The following is an 18,408-nucleotide window of genomic DNA, read 5'->3' on the forward strand; positions in this document are numbered from 1 at the left end:
TGCCCCACTCAGCCAATCAGTGAGGCGGGACACAGCTGCAGTCACTGACTAGCTTAGTGGATAGTTCCTGTGGGGATGTGGTGATTTGCGCAGACTCTGAAAGAGAGCTGATAAATCAGTGCCTATGGCTTACCCCTATATCACTATGTCTGACCTCTATATCACCATGGCTGACCCCTCTATATCACTGTGTGTGACCTCTATATCCCTATGTCTAACCTCTATATCACTATATGTGACCTCTATATCACTATGGCTTACCCCTCTATATCACAATGTCTAACCTCTATATCACAGGTATCTAGCATTGTTTCTTTGTGTATGGTGAATAGTTAAAAACATAAAAGATTGTCAGCAGAAAAGACCACCTGCTCCATCTAGTCTAGTTCTAAGTTGTTCAGGACATGGATGCTGCATCCACTGCACACACAGGGAATCTGATTTATACCTTTCCTTATTCTCTCAGAAGTCGCCCTTAAATCATGTAGGACATTAGTAAGAAACTTCTGAGCCAGGCATACTTTACACTAGTTGGACAAATACTGTAAGTCCCCTGGTGTCTGACTGGCCATTTATGGGTTGGAGTTGCAGTTTACCAACTCCACAGCCCTGTTTACAACCATGAACAAGTTTTAGGACCCTATTCCAAGGGATGATTATCATTTAGATAATTGTTAAATCGCTCAGATCGAAGCGATAATTGTTCAGTTGAATAGCAGTTAATGATTAACGAAAAACGAGAGATCGCTGTTCACTTAATGAGACCTGGACCTATTTTTATCGTTGCTCGTTCGCATTGAATAAGATGTCGTTCGCAGTAGCGACGAACACAACAGCGACAACAAAACGACCACAAGAACGATCATAAGTAACGATCATCGTTCCGTGCAGTTGGGTGAACGATTTCAGGTCGTTCGCAATACCGGTCAGTTGAGATTGTTTATTGTTAACGATTATCCGATAATCATCCCATGGAATAGGGCCCTTAGTCTTAAAATACAAAATATTCAACATACAATGGTCATCCTGAAGCCAATTAATATTGTAACTTGAAGTACCACTGTATACGTATTACACAAAAGTAAAACAAAATGAATAAAAGCATCTCAGTAATCTCATATAGCCAAAAGTGTTTAAAGTAATTTTTACAAAAATTTTTCAACACTGTAATAGCGAAACACAAAGTAATATCAGTTATCATCCTCGTTAGTATAGTGGTAAGTATCCCCACCGACCATGGGGGACCATGGCTCCACTCCCTGAAGGAGAGGATACTCTTACCTTGTGTCCTCCTATTTCATCATAGTTTATAAGGTCTTGTGAAATAAACTGGGCTCTTATTTATCTTCTGCTGTAAAAAAAAAAAAAAAAAAAGCCTTATATCCTTATGCTCATAGGGGAAATAAATGATTTTAAAATGTGAAGATTGAAAATTTTACAAAAATTATTAAAGGGCTAAACAAGAAAGCCCATGAACATAAGTTATAGCAGGTCGGTATGAAAGAATAGAATATGCTGATCTGCTGCTGAAGGGGTTCACAATAATGGCCTCTATAATGAGCAATAAAGTAACGTTGTGGGATATAACTGTATGTGTATGTCTGCTATAGTATTTACCTTGACAAAAGGATCCTGAAAGCTACTTATAACATACATATATATAATGGGTGTCTACGACTGATGATACATTATTTATCCTTCTGTGGATATGGGAGCTACAATACAAAGATGTCCATGAATACAAGGTTGCCCTATCTCTCAGATATATGATGACAGGTGAAGTGTAGGGGAGGAAGACTGTGTCTGATCTTTTAACCAGACGTATGGAGGGGGGTTGGGGAGCGCTAAGATTTCGTGACTGTCATGAACACCTAATCCTATATATTTCATTAGGTAAAAGGTATTCATCTGTCTGTAATCAGCACAGGAATTCAGTTCCGATCCCGACCCCCCCTTAAAACGTTCACATATTTAACCCTCTGTGGCTAAGAAAAGTCAAAAGCTTATGCAATCTGTGTAAAATGATTACATAATAAAGCACAATAAAAAACATAACTCACCTGTACACATTTTTTACATAATATAGATATAGATAGAATATGAATATGACAATGATATACTGTATATAGCGATAAGTCATAACGTTAATACCACTTAAAGGGGTGTCAGTACAGAGTGTCATGGTTCAATGTCATCTAGCCAGCACAACTTTGACCTTGATAAACTCATCCAGATGCCCCACCAGCCTATTTTCTCTGCTTCTAGCTGACTGTTCACTTGCTACCTACTATATCCCACCTTTAACAGGTGCCATTATCACCAGATAATATTATTCACTTGAAGGGGTACTCCAGAAAAAAAATTTTTTTATCAACTGGCGGCAGAAAGTTATACAGATTTATAAATTACTTCTATTTCACTGTCATGAAATTTTTTTGCAGAAATCAATAGTCCAGGCGATTTTAAGAAGCTTTGTAATTGGGTTTATTAGGCAAATATGCCATTATCTGCATGTAAAAAGCCTTTTCCCTGGTCTCCCCTCCTCTCCTTTCTGTCATCCACTGCAAAAAATCTGGAAATTGTGACTTGTTGCATCAGACACAACCTGTCTGTTCTATAGAGAGGGGAGGGGGGAGGAGGGAGTTAGCCGGCAGCAGAGAGCAGAGAACAAAGATTACTGTATTCAGAGGTCAGAGAGGTCAGTGCTGACTGTCAGAGTAGATAGAGGGTGATGTATTTGTAGATTAACTCTTTGTTGTCCTGCTTTGGCATTTTATTTCCCTCTCTCCATCGGAGAACAATAAAGACAGAGGGGAGAGCTTCAAACTGCTTTTTCATGATAAAAATTCATTTTTCGGCTAATAAACCCAATTACAAAGTTTCTTAAAATCGCCTGGACTATTGATTTCTGCAAAAAAAAATTCACGACAGTGACTCTTTCAGTCTTTCAGTATTTATCAGCTGCTGGATGTCCTGCAGAAAGTGGTGCATTCTTTCCAGTCTGACACAGTGCTCTCTGCTGCCAGAACTGTCCAAAGCAGAAGGGGTTTTCTATGAGGATTTGCTACTGCTCTGGACAGTTCCTGTCATGAACAGAGGTGGCAGCAGAGAACACTGTTTCTATGGCACACTTAAAGGGGAACTCCGGATAAGAAAAACTTGTTTTCTATTAAAAGTACATTAAAAGTTATATAGACTATATAGTCTATACAATGTTATACCATATCTGTGCGGTTCTGCCACACCAGTAGTTGATAGAAATCCAGGAAGTAAAAAAAAATGGCCCCTGTCCTAATTTACATTGTCTCCTGCTCCTTCAGCTCTCCCACCTTAGGAGACAAATATTCCATGCCTCTGTGTGTGTTTGCTGAGGACAGGCTGATGATGCAGATGGGGGCAGGGCGTGATCTTACAGAAGGCTTGGCTGGATCTCCCAATCCCCTGAGTGATCCACCGTCTCTGAATGGCCAGAAGCAGGTGCAGCACTAATTTTACTGATTGTGGTGGGTGGGGAACTGTGATGATCAGCTGAGGGAAAGCATTGCATTCTGGGAACTGCTCAAACAGAAAGGACAGAAACACAATACAGAACAAACCCCCCATACCCCCCCACCACCACCAATACACCCCCCCCCCCCCCCAAACAATTGGATTTTTGGTAGTTTCAAAACCGGGATAGACAGGTAAGTAATGCTATATGCTTCTGCAGCAGTTTAATTTCTTTTAACGTCTACCTGGAGTTCCCCTTTAATTCTTCCATAAAATATCCTGCTAAGCGGGAAAAAGAAAAATTTAAGAAATTTCTTTCATGTTTAAGCCGCTTGCCTGGTGGTAAAACTGGCATGTTATCTATGTTCAGTACGATTCCAACGATAGGCAATGTATATAACTTTAATTTAATTTTAGTGCTTTTACAAAATTGAAACCTTTGAAAAGAAACTAGGGTGGAGATTTATCAAATTTGTGTAGAGAAGAATTGGCTCAGTTGCCCCTAGCAATCAATCAGATCACACTTTTTATTCCTCACAGATTCTTTGAGAAATGAAAGGTGGAATCTGATTGGTTGCTAGGGGCGACAATTCTAAGACAATTCTACTTTACACTAGTTTGATAAATCTCCCCCTAAATCTTTAAAACTGTTCTATTCTTTTAAAATAGTTTTTAGTGATTTTTTTAGAAAACCATAACAAACATTTCCACATAGGGGAACATGGAGCTCATCGCAATGAGCAAACATCAAGGAGAAAGTGAAGAAGTAGAGATGGGGAGCTCAGCACAAGACACTTTTACAAGAGAGCTTAGAAAAGTTACCCAAATAAACTGTAGGTTCCACTGAGAGGAATGAACCTGAGGAAATGACATTATCATATGACGATTCTTGTGATTTTAAGGCCCTATTCCACAGAACGATTATCGTTCATAAACTCGCTCCAACGACCGCTCGTTAACGATAATCGCTTCATGGAATTGGTGTAAACGAGCGAAAAACAAAGGCGAAATCGTTATATTGTCGTTCAACATTGTTTTTCAGCATGTCGAAAAAAAATCGTTGGTCTCAAAAGATAATTCGCTAATCGGTTTGTAAAATTAGAAATCTTTCAGTCGTTTTGGAGCAAGTTTATGAATGATCATCGTTCCGTGGAACAGGGCCTAAAGTCTAATGAAACAAAATCGTAAGTCGAACCAAAAGAAGGAGGGAAGAGGGGGGGGAGGGGAAGGGGTGCCCGTGGGTCTCCAGTGCTGCTCTTCCAGGAATAGGTTACAGCAGGAGGTCACCAGTAAGTTCACGGTTGTGGTACCAGGTCATTTGACTGAAGGTTCATCTGATTTGTTCTTGGATTCAGTTGGGTAACGTCACTTTCCCAGATCAAGAAGAAGTTTTCCACCCTGCGTTCTTTTAGTATAGCTGCTTCCACCCAGTCCATTCGGAATACAAACGAAAGTTTATCGAGGAATAGTTTACATGACGGCGGCTGTGGCGAGATCCATACCTGCAGGATTGCCTTGCGGGCTGCTGCGGATAACAAGTGCAAAAGTTTTCAAGGCCCTCACTCACATTTAAATTGTTTGGTGTCTATCCACCTGAAGATACCCCATTGTGCATTGCATGGCACAAAGTTCACTAGGTGCATCTTGGCAAAACGTTCCACTGTCCTCCAAAATCCCTGGATGACCGGATATTGCCATAAGCAGTGTGTGAGGTCTGCCTCAGGAGCTCCGCATTTGAAGCACGAGGATGTGGGAAATATTCTCATTTTGTGCCCCCTCGTTGGAGATCTGTAGGAACGGTGAAATATGTGTCATCTCCATGTATCTGGACGCAGGTAGCGTTTTAACAGAATATTCCAACATCGTAAGGAGATCTGGTACCGCTAGATCTGGGAAATGATGAAGCCACTGAGGCAACATTGTGGTCTGAGCTGCGTAGTCCAGTGAGGAGTGGAGGTAGAAATACGTGTGGGAAATCTGTTGTTTAGCTGTTGTGGGTCTCTTCAATATCGTGTGGCATGTGATGTCCCATTCCTCAGGTGGTAGATCTTTCAGGTACTTGCGAAGGAATCTCACAGCCTGAAGATAAGCAAATTGGGGGAAGGTAACATCTGGGTATTTATCACGTAGGTCTTGCAGCGTTAAGGGTGCTTTTTTTTGTTATGTCAAGCAGGTGATATATGGAAATAAGTCCCTGCTGGTACCAGGTTTTGAACAGTTGGTGAGGGTGACCATCTTGGAAGCCAGGGTTGCCTGTCAGCGTGATAAACAGTGAGTGGGTCGGATGTAAGGGTAATGAAGTCCTGAGTTTGTACCAAGAGCTCCAAATAGAGGTTAAAAGCGGGTCTCTGATCCAGGAGGGCAAGTCCGAGTAAGTAGTGTGCAGCAAGTTAGGTAAGGAGTACTACTGGTGTGTCTGTGTGAACCGCTGTGTTCTGAATCCAGTCCTGAATAATACGGAATTGGGAGGCTAAGTTCAACTCTCGTATGTTTGGGAAGTTCAGGCCGCCAGGCAGCTTTGTTTGTTGCAAGATATGGTAGGCAATTTTTGATTTTTTTAGAGCCCCAAATGAAGGTTCTATATAGAAAGTTTATCCTCTTTTCGTCTTTAGGTCTGAGATGTAGTGGCAGGGATTGGAAAAGGTACAACAGCTTCGGTACTTCCACCATCCTTAGTAGATTAGCTCTGCCCATAAAGGTAAGGGGAAACCTCTTCCAGACTGCAAGGGAGGCTTCTAGGTTTTTGATATGAGTGTATGTTTTGCGAGTATAGCTTGGCCGGAGATTTGGTTATAGTCACTCCTAGGTAAGAGATAGTAGCAGGATTCCAGTGAATGGGTATGTCGGCAGTCCACAAAAACTGTTTTATTCTGACAACACTTTTATTTTTTGGTTTATGGGGCTTTTTTGTGCCATTATCTATACTTTTTATTCATATCTTGTTTGCGTATATCACTTTTTGATCTCTCTTTATTTAACATTTTCTGGATATGATGCGACCAAAAATTTGCAATTTTGCACTTTTACAGGTTTTTGCACTTTCATTAATGCTGAATACCATGAGAGATCAGGAATGTGATGTTTAATACTTTGGGGATAGAAAATGGGAAAAGGGGGTGATTTCAAATTTTAATATGGGAAGGGATTTTTTTTTAATTAAAAAAAAGTCTTGTACACTAATTTGTAGCCCCCCTTAGGAACTCCTATAAGCAATACCATAATTGCTAAAAGGGATCAATGCAGTACTGTTGCACTGCATTGATCAGTTTTCTTCGCTCGATAGTTTCAGGCTGCTGAAACAATCGCCGAGCCAGGGACAGCGGCAGGAGCTCGAAGAGGACCCAGGCTGTAAGTATAATGGATTGGCTTACTGTGATTGCATTACAACAAGCCGACCCCAGTGAATGAATGACTTGGATGTGATAAAACATCACAAAGTTATTACCACAGAAAAGGAGACATGTCTGATTTCATGTGTTAATGTTAAGAGCTGATCAATGTATATATATCAGATAGATAGATAGATAAATAGATAATAAAATGTATTACGTGCATACATAATAAGTTACAGTACTACAAGCATCTTACTTTAGGTCTAAGTACAGCTTTTTGTATAATCCCTTAAGATTACACATATATAACACACACATACCATTATATACATTACTATAATACATTTATACACAATACTTACACATCTCTACATATATACATATTTGGGTATGTATAAAGAAGCATAAATCTAACATATAACACACAGTACTACAAAAAGCACATTCTTCGGGGCTGGGTGGGTGACGCAGGGTTGAGGAATCAAAGAACTCCTGCTTTGATTCTCCAAGCACTCCCCCCGTGTAAGCACCACGTGCTTTATATGGAAAGGTCTGGCACATGACAGGTTAAACCATCCCAGTCGATGGGTATAAATATTGGGGGACTGGAGGATTCTTTCGCAGAGTTGGTCTGACACAGATTACAAGATGAGGTGTGGGGAGTCACTCTGGGTCACCCTAATGGCTGGACTGCTTGGATCGGTGGCCCCTGCAGCTTTGGATTCTACTGGGGTGATACAAAGTGGAGGACAAGCTCAACAAGGTACATTCATTCCCCCCATATTATCACTGCTAACATGACGTGATACCATAGGATTCTGTGTACAGTGCATTATTCATTGCCACTATTAATTTATAATAATTATAACATTTAAAAAAAGTCATCACACTCTACCCCCTAGTGGTAAGATTATTATAAAAAAACATCAAGGTGAGGTTACAATACCGAAAACCACTGCTCAGGGCAGTCTGCTGGGGTCAGGACTGACAAATCATTTAGCTAGTTGATGTCTTTACAAACTTTTAATTTATCAGGTATTTCTATTTCTCAATATATATGAAATAGAGAATAAAAATCTCTCTCTCTCTCTCTCTCTCTCTCTCTCTCTATATATATATATATGTATGTGTGTGTATGTGAGAAGATTGTTCACTTGTTATATAAGTAAGTCATATAAAACCAATTAGTTTATACAATACACATATTTTATTTCAGATAGTATTGTTATATAAATGCTATACAACGTTATAGCCTCTTATGTTAGTTTTTCTTTTTAATATTATTATAATGTGCCATGTCCTCTATGATTAGCCTATGTATGTTTAGTTGATTACTAGTAAAATAACATATATAATAGAGGCATGAAAGCTTAGCATTAGAGATGAGCACAATTCAAGCTTGCTAGAGGCCGATCATTCGGCATTTGAATACCGGTGGTTGAAGAAGTTGGATGCAGCCCTAGGGAATCCTGAAAAACATGGATATGGCCATTTTTCCAGGACTCCCTAGGGCTGCTGAATGATCGGACTAAGGGTCCATTTACACAGAAAGATTATCTGACAGATTATCTGCCAAAGATTTGAAGCCAAAGCCAGGAATGGATTTGAAAAGAGGAGAAATCTCAGGCTTTCCTTTATGACCTGATCTTTGTTTTTAATCCGTTCCTGGCTTTGGCTTCAAATCTTTGGCAGATAATCTTTCTCTGTAAACAGACCCTAATGGTGCGTTTACATAGACAGATTTATCTGACAGATTTTTGAAGCCAAAGCCAGGAATGAATTTGAAGAGGAGAAATTTCAGTCTTTCCTTTATGACCTGGTCCCTGTTTATAGTCTGTTCCTGGCTTTGGCTTTAAAGGTCAGATAAATCTTTCTGTGTAAATGCACCTTTAAGCTGGGTTTACACGAAGCGATAATTTGCCCGATCGTACGGTTAACGTCTTCGAAGTAACGATTTTTCTTTTATAACGATCAGCGTTTAGACGGAACAATATATCGTACGGTACGATATTTTGCGATCGTTTTACGATCGCTTAAGCCTATCTTGTACATAGGTAAAATAAGTGAACGACTGTTTACACAGAACGATCTGCGAATTTTTTGCGAACGACGATTTAAGAACATGTTCAAAGATCAAAATGAACGATTTCTCGCTCGTCGTTCGCTGCGTTTACACGTACGATTATCGTTCGAATCCGATCATTAACGTGCAAATTTGCACGATAATCGTTTCGTGTAAACGCGGCATTACACCTGCTTGAGTTGAGTTCATTTCCACTTAGCATCAATTTACGTTTGATAGAAATGATTCAGATCTGCTTGTTAGATTTGTTAGTGTGAACAGGGATTATAGAGATTCCCTGTGTAGGAGATTTCCAATGACAGCAATATGGTGCGTTTACACAGAGAGATTTATCTGACAGATTTTTAAAGCCAAAGCCAGGAATGGATTTAAAAATAGGGTAAATCTCAATCTTTCCTTTATGACCTGTTCCCTGTTCATAGTCTTCCTGTCTTTGGCTTAAAAAATCTGCCAGATAAATCTCTCTGTGTAAGCGCACAGTACTAATAAATACTTATGCAGCTATAGGGCATTAGGAGCTGTACAGGGAATAGCAGTCTTTCAAATTAGGGCTCCTATTGTCATTTCCTTGCATGCCTTTTACTAGCCACCATTTTGAAGTTAATAAATAAGAAGCTAATGTTCTTTAACAGGGTGACATTTGGGGCTAATTTTAACATTTCCCTTTTATTACAGGTAAACAAAATAAATATCATATATATACATTTTATTTTATTTATTTTGTTAAAAAACTATATTATAATATATATATATATATATATATATATATATTATAATATAGTTTTTTAACAAAATAAATAAAATAAAATGTGTATATATATATATATATATATATATATATAAATAATGAGATTGCCCATGCCAACCCAAACTGTTAACTGTAGATTACTTGTACAATGGAGACTATACACTTTTGTATATGTATATATCTTTTGTTTGTAGCTATTTTTGTTACAAAGTGTATAGTGTGATCCCGAGGCTGTGAGTGTTCTCTGGGACACAGTGACATTTTATTGGCATCTCTGCAATACTGGCACCAAGTGATCACATGATTACCTGTTCAATACAGTGGCAGTTGTTGTTTACTATGCATCATATAGGCTAATGTTCGCAGATATATTGTTACAGTAGTTGTCAAAGGTAAAACAGACCTCAGTAGAGGGTCACACATCAGCAGTTTTGCCATGCTGTCAAAGGTCAACAAAAGGCAATCGTTTGATCGCTCGGATCATACGATTTAAAGATGAGCAAACCTTGAGCCTGCGGCATTTAAGCACTGCAGAAGTTGGATGGAGTCCTGGAAAACAAGGATAAAACCTATGTCTTCCAGGGAGCCTTAGCTGCATCCAACTTCTTTAGCCACCGATAATCAAATGCTAAAAGCTCAAATTCAGACAACCTGGGCGTGCTCTAATCTCTAACACAGACAGTGCACTTTAAAGCAGCAATGTCAAAAAGCGTGTGTGAGAGACACTTGAAACCAGTTGTTGCAAAATTACAACTCCCAGTACATGAGCAGCCCTCTTTTGTATCTTTACAGATGCTGGCACCTTCTCGCTGTTATCAGCTGTTGACCCTCATCCACGTTTCAGAAGGCGGCTCTCGCAGTCAGGACGCCCTCGCATTGAGGATAGGGAATGCCGCCTAAGGACACTGCTTCTGCGAGTTGGTGACCTGGGACTTGGGTATGACTCTGAAGAGACTGTGCTATTCAAGTACTGCGGAGGAGGATGCCCCAGATCCCGTACAAACCACGATCTGACTCTTTCACGACTTCTGCAGAAGAGTGACCTCCCTTTTCTTCTGGAAGAGAAGATACTTGGCGGGCCTTGTTGCCGCCCCACACACTATGAGGATGTGGCGTTTCTGGATGACAGCCACCGGTGGCACACTGTAGAGAAGCTGTCTGCTGCAGCGTGCGGCTGTGTAGGGTGATGAGACACAAATGTAACATACAGCAGCTCGGTAGTGAACTTAACCTACTCAGGCCCTGCTTAAAGGAAATAAGACTAAGTCTAGGGCTGTGATTTTGATGTAGACAGGCGGTCACTGTAATGCCGCACTGTTACTAAGATTCAGGTCATGCTGTGTCACTGTGGTGCCATATCGTACAGGGAGTCTGTGGGATCATACAAGTAGAGGTTAAAATTAATAAAAAGGGATTTCCCATAAATAAAGCTTTAAGCATGTCACATAATAGACCTTTTAGCATGTCCTCAGACCCCTGCTGTGATCCTGAGCTATAACCAAGTGAAGTGCCCAGCAATGTGCTTCACTCCCTGGCCGATCAGTAAAGGACCACAGGACAGTCAACTTCCTGCACACCTGTTGTCATATACCAAATGTATATATTGATGTGAAGAGAATGATTCATTCAGGGCTTCTCCTCACATTATATAACTATTTTTGCTTTTAGTAGCTGGGAAGAAAAAGGGAAAAAAAATATTTATGTAGAAATAACTTATTTATTTATTCCATTGCAGATCACTGAGAAAAATAAAAGAACATTGGCAAAAAATTATATATTTTTTTCTGTCTTTATCAGACTACTTATTAAAGGTTGGGCCTAGGATGGCTCTGCTCAAATGTTCTGATGGAGTGTAGGAGAGGCACTTTGGCAGTGTAATAGTCAGTGTAGGCAGATAATAGCCCTCCATGACCTGATCATCATCTGATCACCAAAACAGACTGAAAACTCCAGTGTACGACCAGCTGTAATGTGAACGCTGCTCCACTAGATGGCGATGTGCAGGAATATTCCCTATGATCCAATTTTATCAACCATGTAACCTGTCAGAACCATGGTAAGCTAGGACAGGGGTGAGAATCACATCACCCACTAATGAGTCCAGTTTCCTCTATGAGGCCCCATCAGCTGACAGGTAGGTTTCTGCATATAACCGAGATACGCCGCTCCCGGGGTACAGACACACCATTGAAGAAGGATTCCTCGCCACGCAGGATTTCATGGGTAAACTTGTAGCGAGCGACACCACTGAGATGAAAAGCGACAAAGAACAGTATGAGAAACAGGCAAAAAACACACACAGGGCAATAAGGATCAGGGCAAGGTGGCTTTCATTGTGGCCAATCCTCTTCTGTGCCAGGTAATAAGCAGCACAATGTCTGCCAGATTCAAGTCAACTCTGTTGAAATAGGAAAGTCTTTTAGATGGCCCTTCTGTGTCTATGGGTGTTGCTCGCAGTAAAAAAAAAAAAATCCCAGCAATATTGTAAAAGTTCAGTCTCGGCACTCACCATAAATGCTTCATCATTTTTATTGAAGAAAAAAATCCATCACACAATACAACAGGACGTTTCGGCGTCAGGGCTTTCTCAGCTGTCTGACAGCTAAGAAAGGCCTGACGCCGAAACGTTCTGTTGTATTGTGTGATGGATTTTTTTCTTCAATAAAAATGATGAAGCATTTATGGTGAGTGCCGAGACTGAACCTTTACAATACTCTGTTGAAATAACCTGACCCTGACCGATACAAACCTCTGACATGTCGCTTTGACATGTAAGAAGTTTGTTAAAATAATAGGTGTGCTTTAAAGGGACCGACCCTACTAGTTATAAGGATCTAGTGACAATATGTATAATCGGTTGGGAAACCTTAAAGTGCTTGATTAGAAGATGAGAATACTCAAAGGGAACCAGTTCCCACTTTCATACTGCCCAAATGAAGTAATGGTGGCGGTCCCCAGCAGCTTCCCCCGACCCCACCAGCCTTGGTTGACAGACTTTTCCCTGTTTGGGTATACACAGGTATATCATTCAAGGCCGACTGGGAAGGGAGATGACACAGAGGACTCCCCTGATGACTTGTAGTTTAGCCAGTATGAAGCTGACTAGAGGTATGAGGTATTTACCTGCAGACCATTGGCAAATCCAGCTTATTTTACTGTTAGAATCTGCTTCTTTGGACATTGGCAGCAGATCTCAATAACTTTATCTGATCTCCCAATGGTCAGCAGGTGAATGTTTACGGTCTATAGCCTCAGGATAGATAAAGACCATGTCCTCAGGAAACTCAAATACCCCACTGCAGGAATGAAGCTTGGACAACTGACCTTAAAACATACAGGCAACGTCGGGGCAACAGCAGATCCGCCCGCTCCCCAGGGTTATCCACAGACACCAGCCGCATGATGCTGCTGGATAATAGGCAGATCCCGGCAATAGTGCTACCACAGAACTGTAAGAGAGACGCAAGATTAGCTGGGTCTCCTGACGTGATGATGGGACGTCTGAGCTGCTCCTCAGGACTGGGCCTAGGAAGCCGACAGCCTTACCTTGACACTGTCCACGTGAGGTTTGATGTAGCCATCTTTCTGCAGGTCTAACACATGGACGAGGGATAGCTGGTTCTCGCCAGGGGGGAAAGCCTTGTCTCTCACCCTCTGCAGGATGGCGGAGGAGTCTGGGGACCAGTGCTGGCGCTCTATCTCCCGGAAGCCATGGATCGCCTGCAGGGAAGGAAGATGTTAAGAGATTATGTTTGACTGGAGTCTATTCACATAAGGGCCTGTTCACACTCCGGAATCGGCGCTGAGATCCTGGGCGGAACTCCTCCGCACAGACTCGGCTCTGAATCCTGCTTTCTATCAATTACAATGGGAAGGCGCGCGGGCCTCAGCTCAAAGAATTTACTTGTCAATTCTTTGAGTGGAGAGGCGCGCATGCCCTCCCATTGTAATTGATAGAAGGCAGGATTCAGAGCCGAGTCTGTGCGGAGGAGTTCCGACCGGAATCTTCGCGCCAATTCTGTAGTGTGAACGGGGCCTAACTGTTATCCAATCACTGTGTCTCCTCATGCCCCCAGACACATGAACATGCACGCTAGCTCAGCGGGTAATTCTTGTGCGTTCAATGGGAAGGGGAGGAAGGTAAGACCCTCTGGCGGCAGCTTATCCACCCAAAAACAAAAGCATCAGGCAGCATAAATGCAACTTCCTGGACTGTTCTCCACCCTGACATCATCTCCCAGTGGAGAGTCGGAAGCCCCCCATACACAGTCAGCTGGTCACACTAACATATCTCTAGTGTGTATCTCTAAAAGACACAGACCCCTATTTCGGTGGGGGAAAAGAGGCGGAACGGCTCTAGACAGGTGACTAACACACATTAACACATTACAAAGTTATATAATGTGTGTTAGTTAAGTGGGAGAAAAAAAAAAAACCGGGGGAGTTGACCTTTAACCCCTTAGCGACCCATGACGTATCTAATACGTCATGGCGCCGCGGGGGGTGTTCAGAGCGGGGTCCCTCCGGGACCCCGCACTGAACGGCGCTGATCCCGGCTGACACGTGCAGCCGGGCAGTGCCTCTGTTAGCCGGCGCGGGTCCCGTTGCCGCGCCGGCTAATTAAGCACTTCAATGCAGCTGTCAAACCTGACAGCTGCATTGAAGGGCTTCAGACATCACATCCCTGGTGTCTAGTGGGTCGGATCTCCCCCCCGCGATGCGATCACGGGGGGGAGATCCGTTCTTCTGGCCGTGCCGGGCCTCAGCGTCGGAATGACGCTGATCCCGGCTCGGCAATAGATTGCTATGGCCTGCAGCAGGCCATAGCAATCTATGACCGATCTCATGGATCTTTGCTGTGTATATACACAGCAATGATCTCTATGAGAGATCATTGCTGTGTATATACAAGCCCCCCAGGGGGGCTTCTAGTCCATGTAAAAAAAAAGTAAAAAAGTGTTTTTATTAATAAAAAATCCCCTCCCCTAATAAAAGTCCAAATCACCCCCCTTTTCCCATTTTATAAATATAAATTAATAAATAAATAAATAAACATATTTAGTATCGCCGCGCGCGTAATCGCCCGAACTATTAATTAATCACATTCCTGATCTCGCACGGTAAACGGCGTCAGCGCAAAAAAATCCCAAAGTGCAAAATTGCGCATTTTTGGTCGCATCAAATCCAGAAAAAATGTAATAAAAAGCGATCAAAAAGTCGTATATGCGCAATCAAGGTACCGGTAGAAAGAACGCATCATGGCGCAAAAACTGACACCTCACACAGCCCCATAGACCAAAGGATAAAAGCGCTATAAGCCGGGGAATGGAGCGATTTTAAGTGACATATATTTGTTAACAATGGTTTGAATTTTTTACAGGCCATCAGATAATATAAAAGTTATACATGTTATATATCATAGTAATCGTAACGACTTGAGGAACATGCATAACAAGTCAGTTTTACCATAGGGCGAACGGCGTAAATGCAAAACTCCCCGAAATCAAAACAAATTCGTTTTTTTTTCAATTTGACAGCGCAAATGATTTTTTTCCGGTTTCACAACATATTTTATGGAAAAATTATGCCTGTAATTGCAAAGTACAATTGGTTTCGCAAAAAATAAGCGCTCATATACGTCTCTAGGTGAAAAAATGCAAGCGCTATGGACTTTTAAACATAAAATGGAAAAAGCAAAAGCGCAAAAACGAAAATTGGCTTGGACCTTAAGGGGTTAAGTAAGCTATACTCACCCATACCACTCCCAACCCCCATTCTCTCAGCTCTCTCCTGTGATGTGACAATGCAGGAACTGCCCTGCTCAGCCAATCACTGACTGATTGGTTGAGAGGGACCAGCGGTGGGGGAGCAGGACAGGTGAGTATAGCTTATTTAGTAATACAATAGCAGCCATGGAGCTCCCCCCCTCCCAGACAACCACTTTAAAAAGAGGACCTGTCACCCCCGGTGATGGGGTGACAGGCTCCTGACCCCCCGTTAGAGCCCCCTATACTCACGTGATCCCGCCGGGTCCCGCTTCTGGAGATGGTCGGGTCACTGAGATATCGGCGCCCGAAGCCAGGCGCGCGCGCTCCTCAGATGAGTCCAACACTCATAGAGAATGATAGGAGAGTCCAGCGCTCTGTCATTCTCTATGAGTGTTGGACTCATCTGAGGAGCGCGCGTGCCAGGCGCCGATATCTCCGTGCCCCGACCATCTTCAGAAGCGGGACCCGGCGGGATCGCGTGAGTAAAGGGGGCTCTAACGGGGGGTTGGGAGCCTGTCACCCCGGCACGGGGGGTGACAAGTTCCCTTTAGGTTACAAACCCACTTGGCGAGTCTGCAGCGAGTCTTCATGCTGCGTTTTTGCAGCGAGACTCGCTGCAGATCCCGGCCCTATGCTTTTAATGGCAGACAAACACGCAGCAGGGATGTACATCCCTGCTGCGAGTTTGTCTGCAGCCCACCCCATTAACCCCCCGGCCGCCGGAGCTGATACTTCACCTGATCCCGGCTCCGGCGGTTCCCGATGTCTTCAGCAAGCCGGAGCGGGGACCAGGTGAAGTATATGCTCCAGCCAGCCGCCCGCAGCCCCGGCCGCCCGATCGCCCCCCCGCAGCCCCGGCCGCCCGATCGTCCCCCCGCAGCCCCGGCCGCCCGATCGTCCCCCCGCAGCCCCGGCCACCCGATCGCACCCCCCCCCCACGCAGCACCGATCGCACGCCCCCCCGATCGAGCGGCCGGGGCTGCAGGGGGGCGTGTAAGCGATCGGTGCTGCGGGGGGAGGGGGGGGGGGGCGATTGGGCGGCCGGGGCTGCGGGGGGACGATCGGGCGGCCGGGGCTGCGGGGGGACGATCGGGCGGCCGGGGCTGCGGGGGGGCGATCGGGCAGCCGGGGCTGCGGGGGGGGCGGCCGGGGCGATCGGGGCTGCAGGGGGGCGGCCAGGATATACATTACCAGGTCCCCGCTCCTGCTTGCTTCGGCGGCTCCCGGCACGTTCTGCCCGGCCAATCAGTGCGCTGCCCCGCCGCAGCGCACTGATTGGCCGGGCGGGCCGTGAAGACACCGGGAGCCCCGAAGCAAGCAGGAACGGGGACCCGGTAATGTATAATGTCCGGCAGCCGGGGGGTTAATGGGGCGGGCTGCAGACAAAATCGCAGCAGGGATGTACATCCCTGCTGCGAGTTTCTCTGCTATTGAAAGTATAGGGCCAGGATCTGCAGCGAGTCTCGCTGCAAAAACGCAGCAAGGAGACTCGCTGCAGATCCGGCAAGTGGGTTTGTAACCTTAAGGTTATATACACACACACCGTATGCGCAGCGTACTTACTGGATACGCAATAAATACGCAGCAGATTAGATCTAAATAACTGAACACAGCATCAAATCTGCACCATCAAATCTGCTGCGTATACGGTGTGTGTGTTTGTACCCTAAGTGTTAATGTATAGAGGGGGGGGGGGCAACAAAGTATTTTGTCTGTTTTTTACCACTAAAATCTTCACTATTTTTAGTCTCCACCCATAAGGTATGACCCCATGCCCTAGGTGCGACATATTCAGGACTATGGCGCACAGAGCAGGCTTTATACACACAGACTGGCACTCACGTCATCCCAATGGCCGCTCTCGTAGCGCTTCTTCCTCAGTACGGGCTCCAGCTCCCTGCACAGCGCGGCCTCCTCCTCGGCGGTGATGAAGTCCGGCTGCACGGTGAGGCCGGGGGACAGCTGGGACAGCACGGATGGCGAGGACGGGGAGATCTGATTGTCGGGCAGCGGAGCCGCATGCTGACACCGGCTCCAGATTCCCGAAACTATGACAGGAACACCCCGCGGCCTCTTCACAACGCTGAGCCAAAACAGCATGTTACCAAGGTAACAGCGAGCACCCGGCGCCGCCATGTTGGGACCGCGCGGTGCATCCTGGGAGAACAGCGAGGACGGCACGGCTCTCAGCACGTAGATCCAGAGCGAGACGAACCGACCAATCAGATGCCAATTCGGCCTGTTCGAAATTGAAACGCGTTATCTGATTGGTTGTTTATGGACAAGAATCCCCCACACTATAACTGGGTCTCATTGTGTTTTTTTTTTTTTTTTTTTTTTTTTCAAAGTTTTATTGAATTTTAAAAAATTACAAATCCCTCATGGGGAAAAGGATAATATTACAAAATAAATTGTAAAATATAACTGGGTCTTATTGTGTTGTTGTTATTATTACTATGTGTAGCTATACACTCCATCAAGTGAAGAGCAGTCCTGGTGCTTCCCCCAGCACAGTAATAGTATATGCAGCACAGGGTCTCTAACATGTGGCACAGTGGTGAGCTAGTGACTAGGTCATGTCTCGGGCATATCTGTACATACATGTTCCAGGCAACCTCACTAGCAGTCAACATAGAAAGTAATGGGACCCGTACTTGTCCATGCATGGATATGTTAGACTTCATTTTCATGTATTCCCGCCATGGAGGGCACACATGATGTGAATGAGCCCAAACTGTGACGGCTACAGGGCTTCAAAAAGACTGTAAAAAATACAGGGATCTGAGTAGCGATGAGCGCAACTGGAGCCTGCTAGTCCGATCGTTCCGTATTTTACTACCGATGGCTGAAGAACTTGGATGCAGCCCTAGAGAGTCTGAGGAAACATGGATGCAGCCTATACACCGGCCATACCTGAATGACTGGGGGTGGGCCCGCTGGCCGCCAGTGTGACGATCTTCCCTTTTGTTACATTGGGGGTGAGCAGGC

The 18,408-nt window shown here is 44.1% G+C and overlaps 1 protein-coding gene across 6 annotated transcripts in view; it reads right to left on the reverse strand.

Annotated features, from left to right (window-relative positions):
• The window catches only part of ALKBH7 (alkB homolog 7), a 28,168-nt gene extending 10,576 nt beyond the window's left edge, over positions 1-17,592 (reverse strand). For 4 of the 6 annotated variants that reach the window (XR_011359257.1, XR_011359256.1, XR_011359255.1 and 1 more), the window contains exons 1-4: positions 17,263-17,592; positions 13,199-13,372; positions 12,977-13,101; positions 1,282-1,351 (exon numbers count right to left, since the gene is read on the reverse strand). Coding sequence is in view for 2 of the 6 variants with exons in the window: in XM_069947895.1 (XP_069803996.1) it covers positions 11,776-11,899; positions 12,977-13,101; positions 13,199-13,372; positions 17,263-17,556 (717 nt within the window). In the remaining 4 variants the exon portion in view is untranslated. Of the gene's footprint in view, positions 1-622; positions 1,352-11,349; positions 11,900-12,976; positions 13,102-13,198; positions 13,373-17,262 lie in introns of those variants that run through there. The other 2 variants (XM_069947912.1, XM_069947895.1) reach the window with 2 other exon arrangements.
• Positions 17,593-18,408: the final 816 nt, after the last annotated feature.

Source organism: Dendropsophus ebraccatus, chromosome 1, assembly GCF_027789765.1.
Source record: "Dendropsophus ebraccatus isolate aDenEbr1 chromosome 1, aDenEbr1.pat, whole genome shotgun sequence".
Lineage (NCBI taxonomy): Eukaryota > Metazoa > Chordata > Amphibia > Anura > Hylidae > Dendropsophus > Dendropsophus ebraccatus.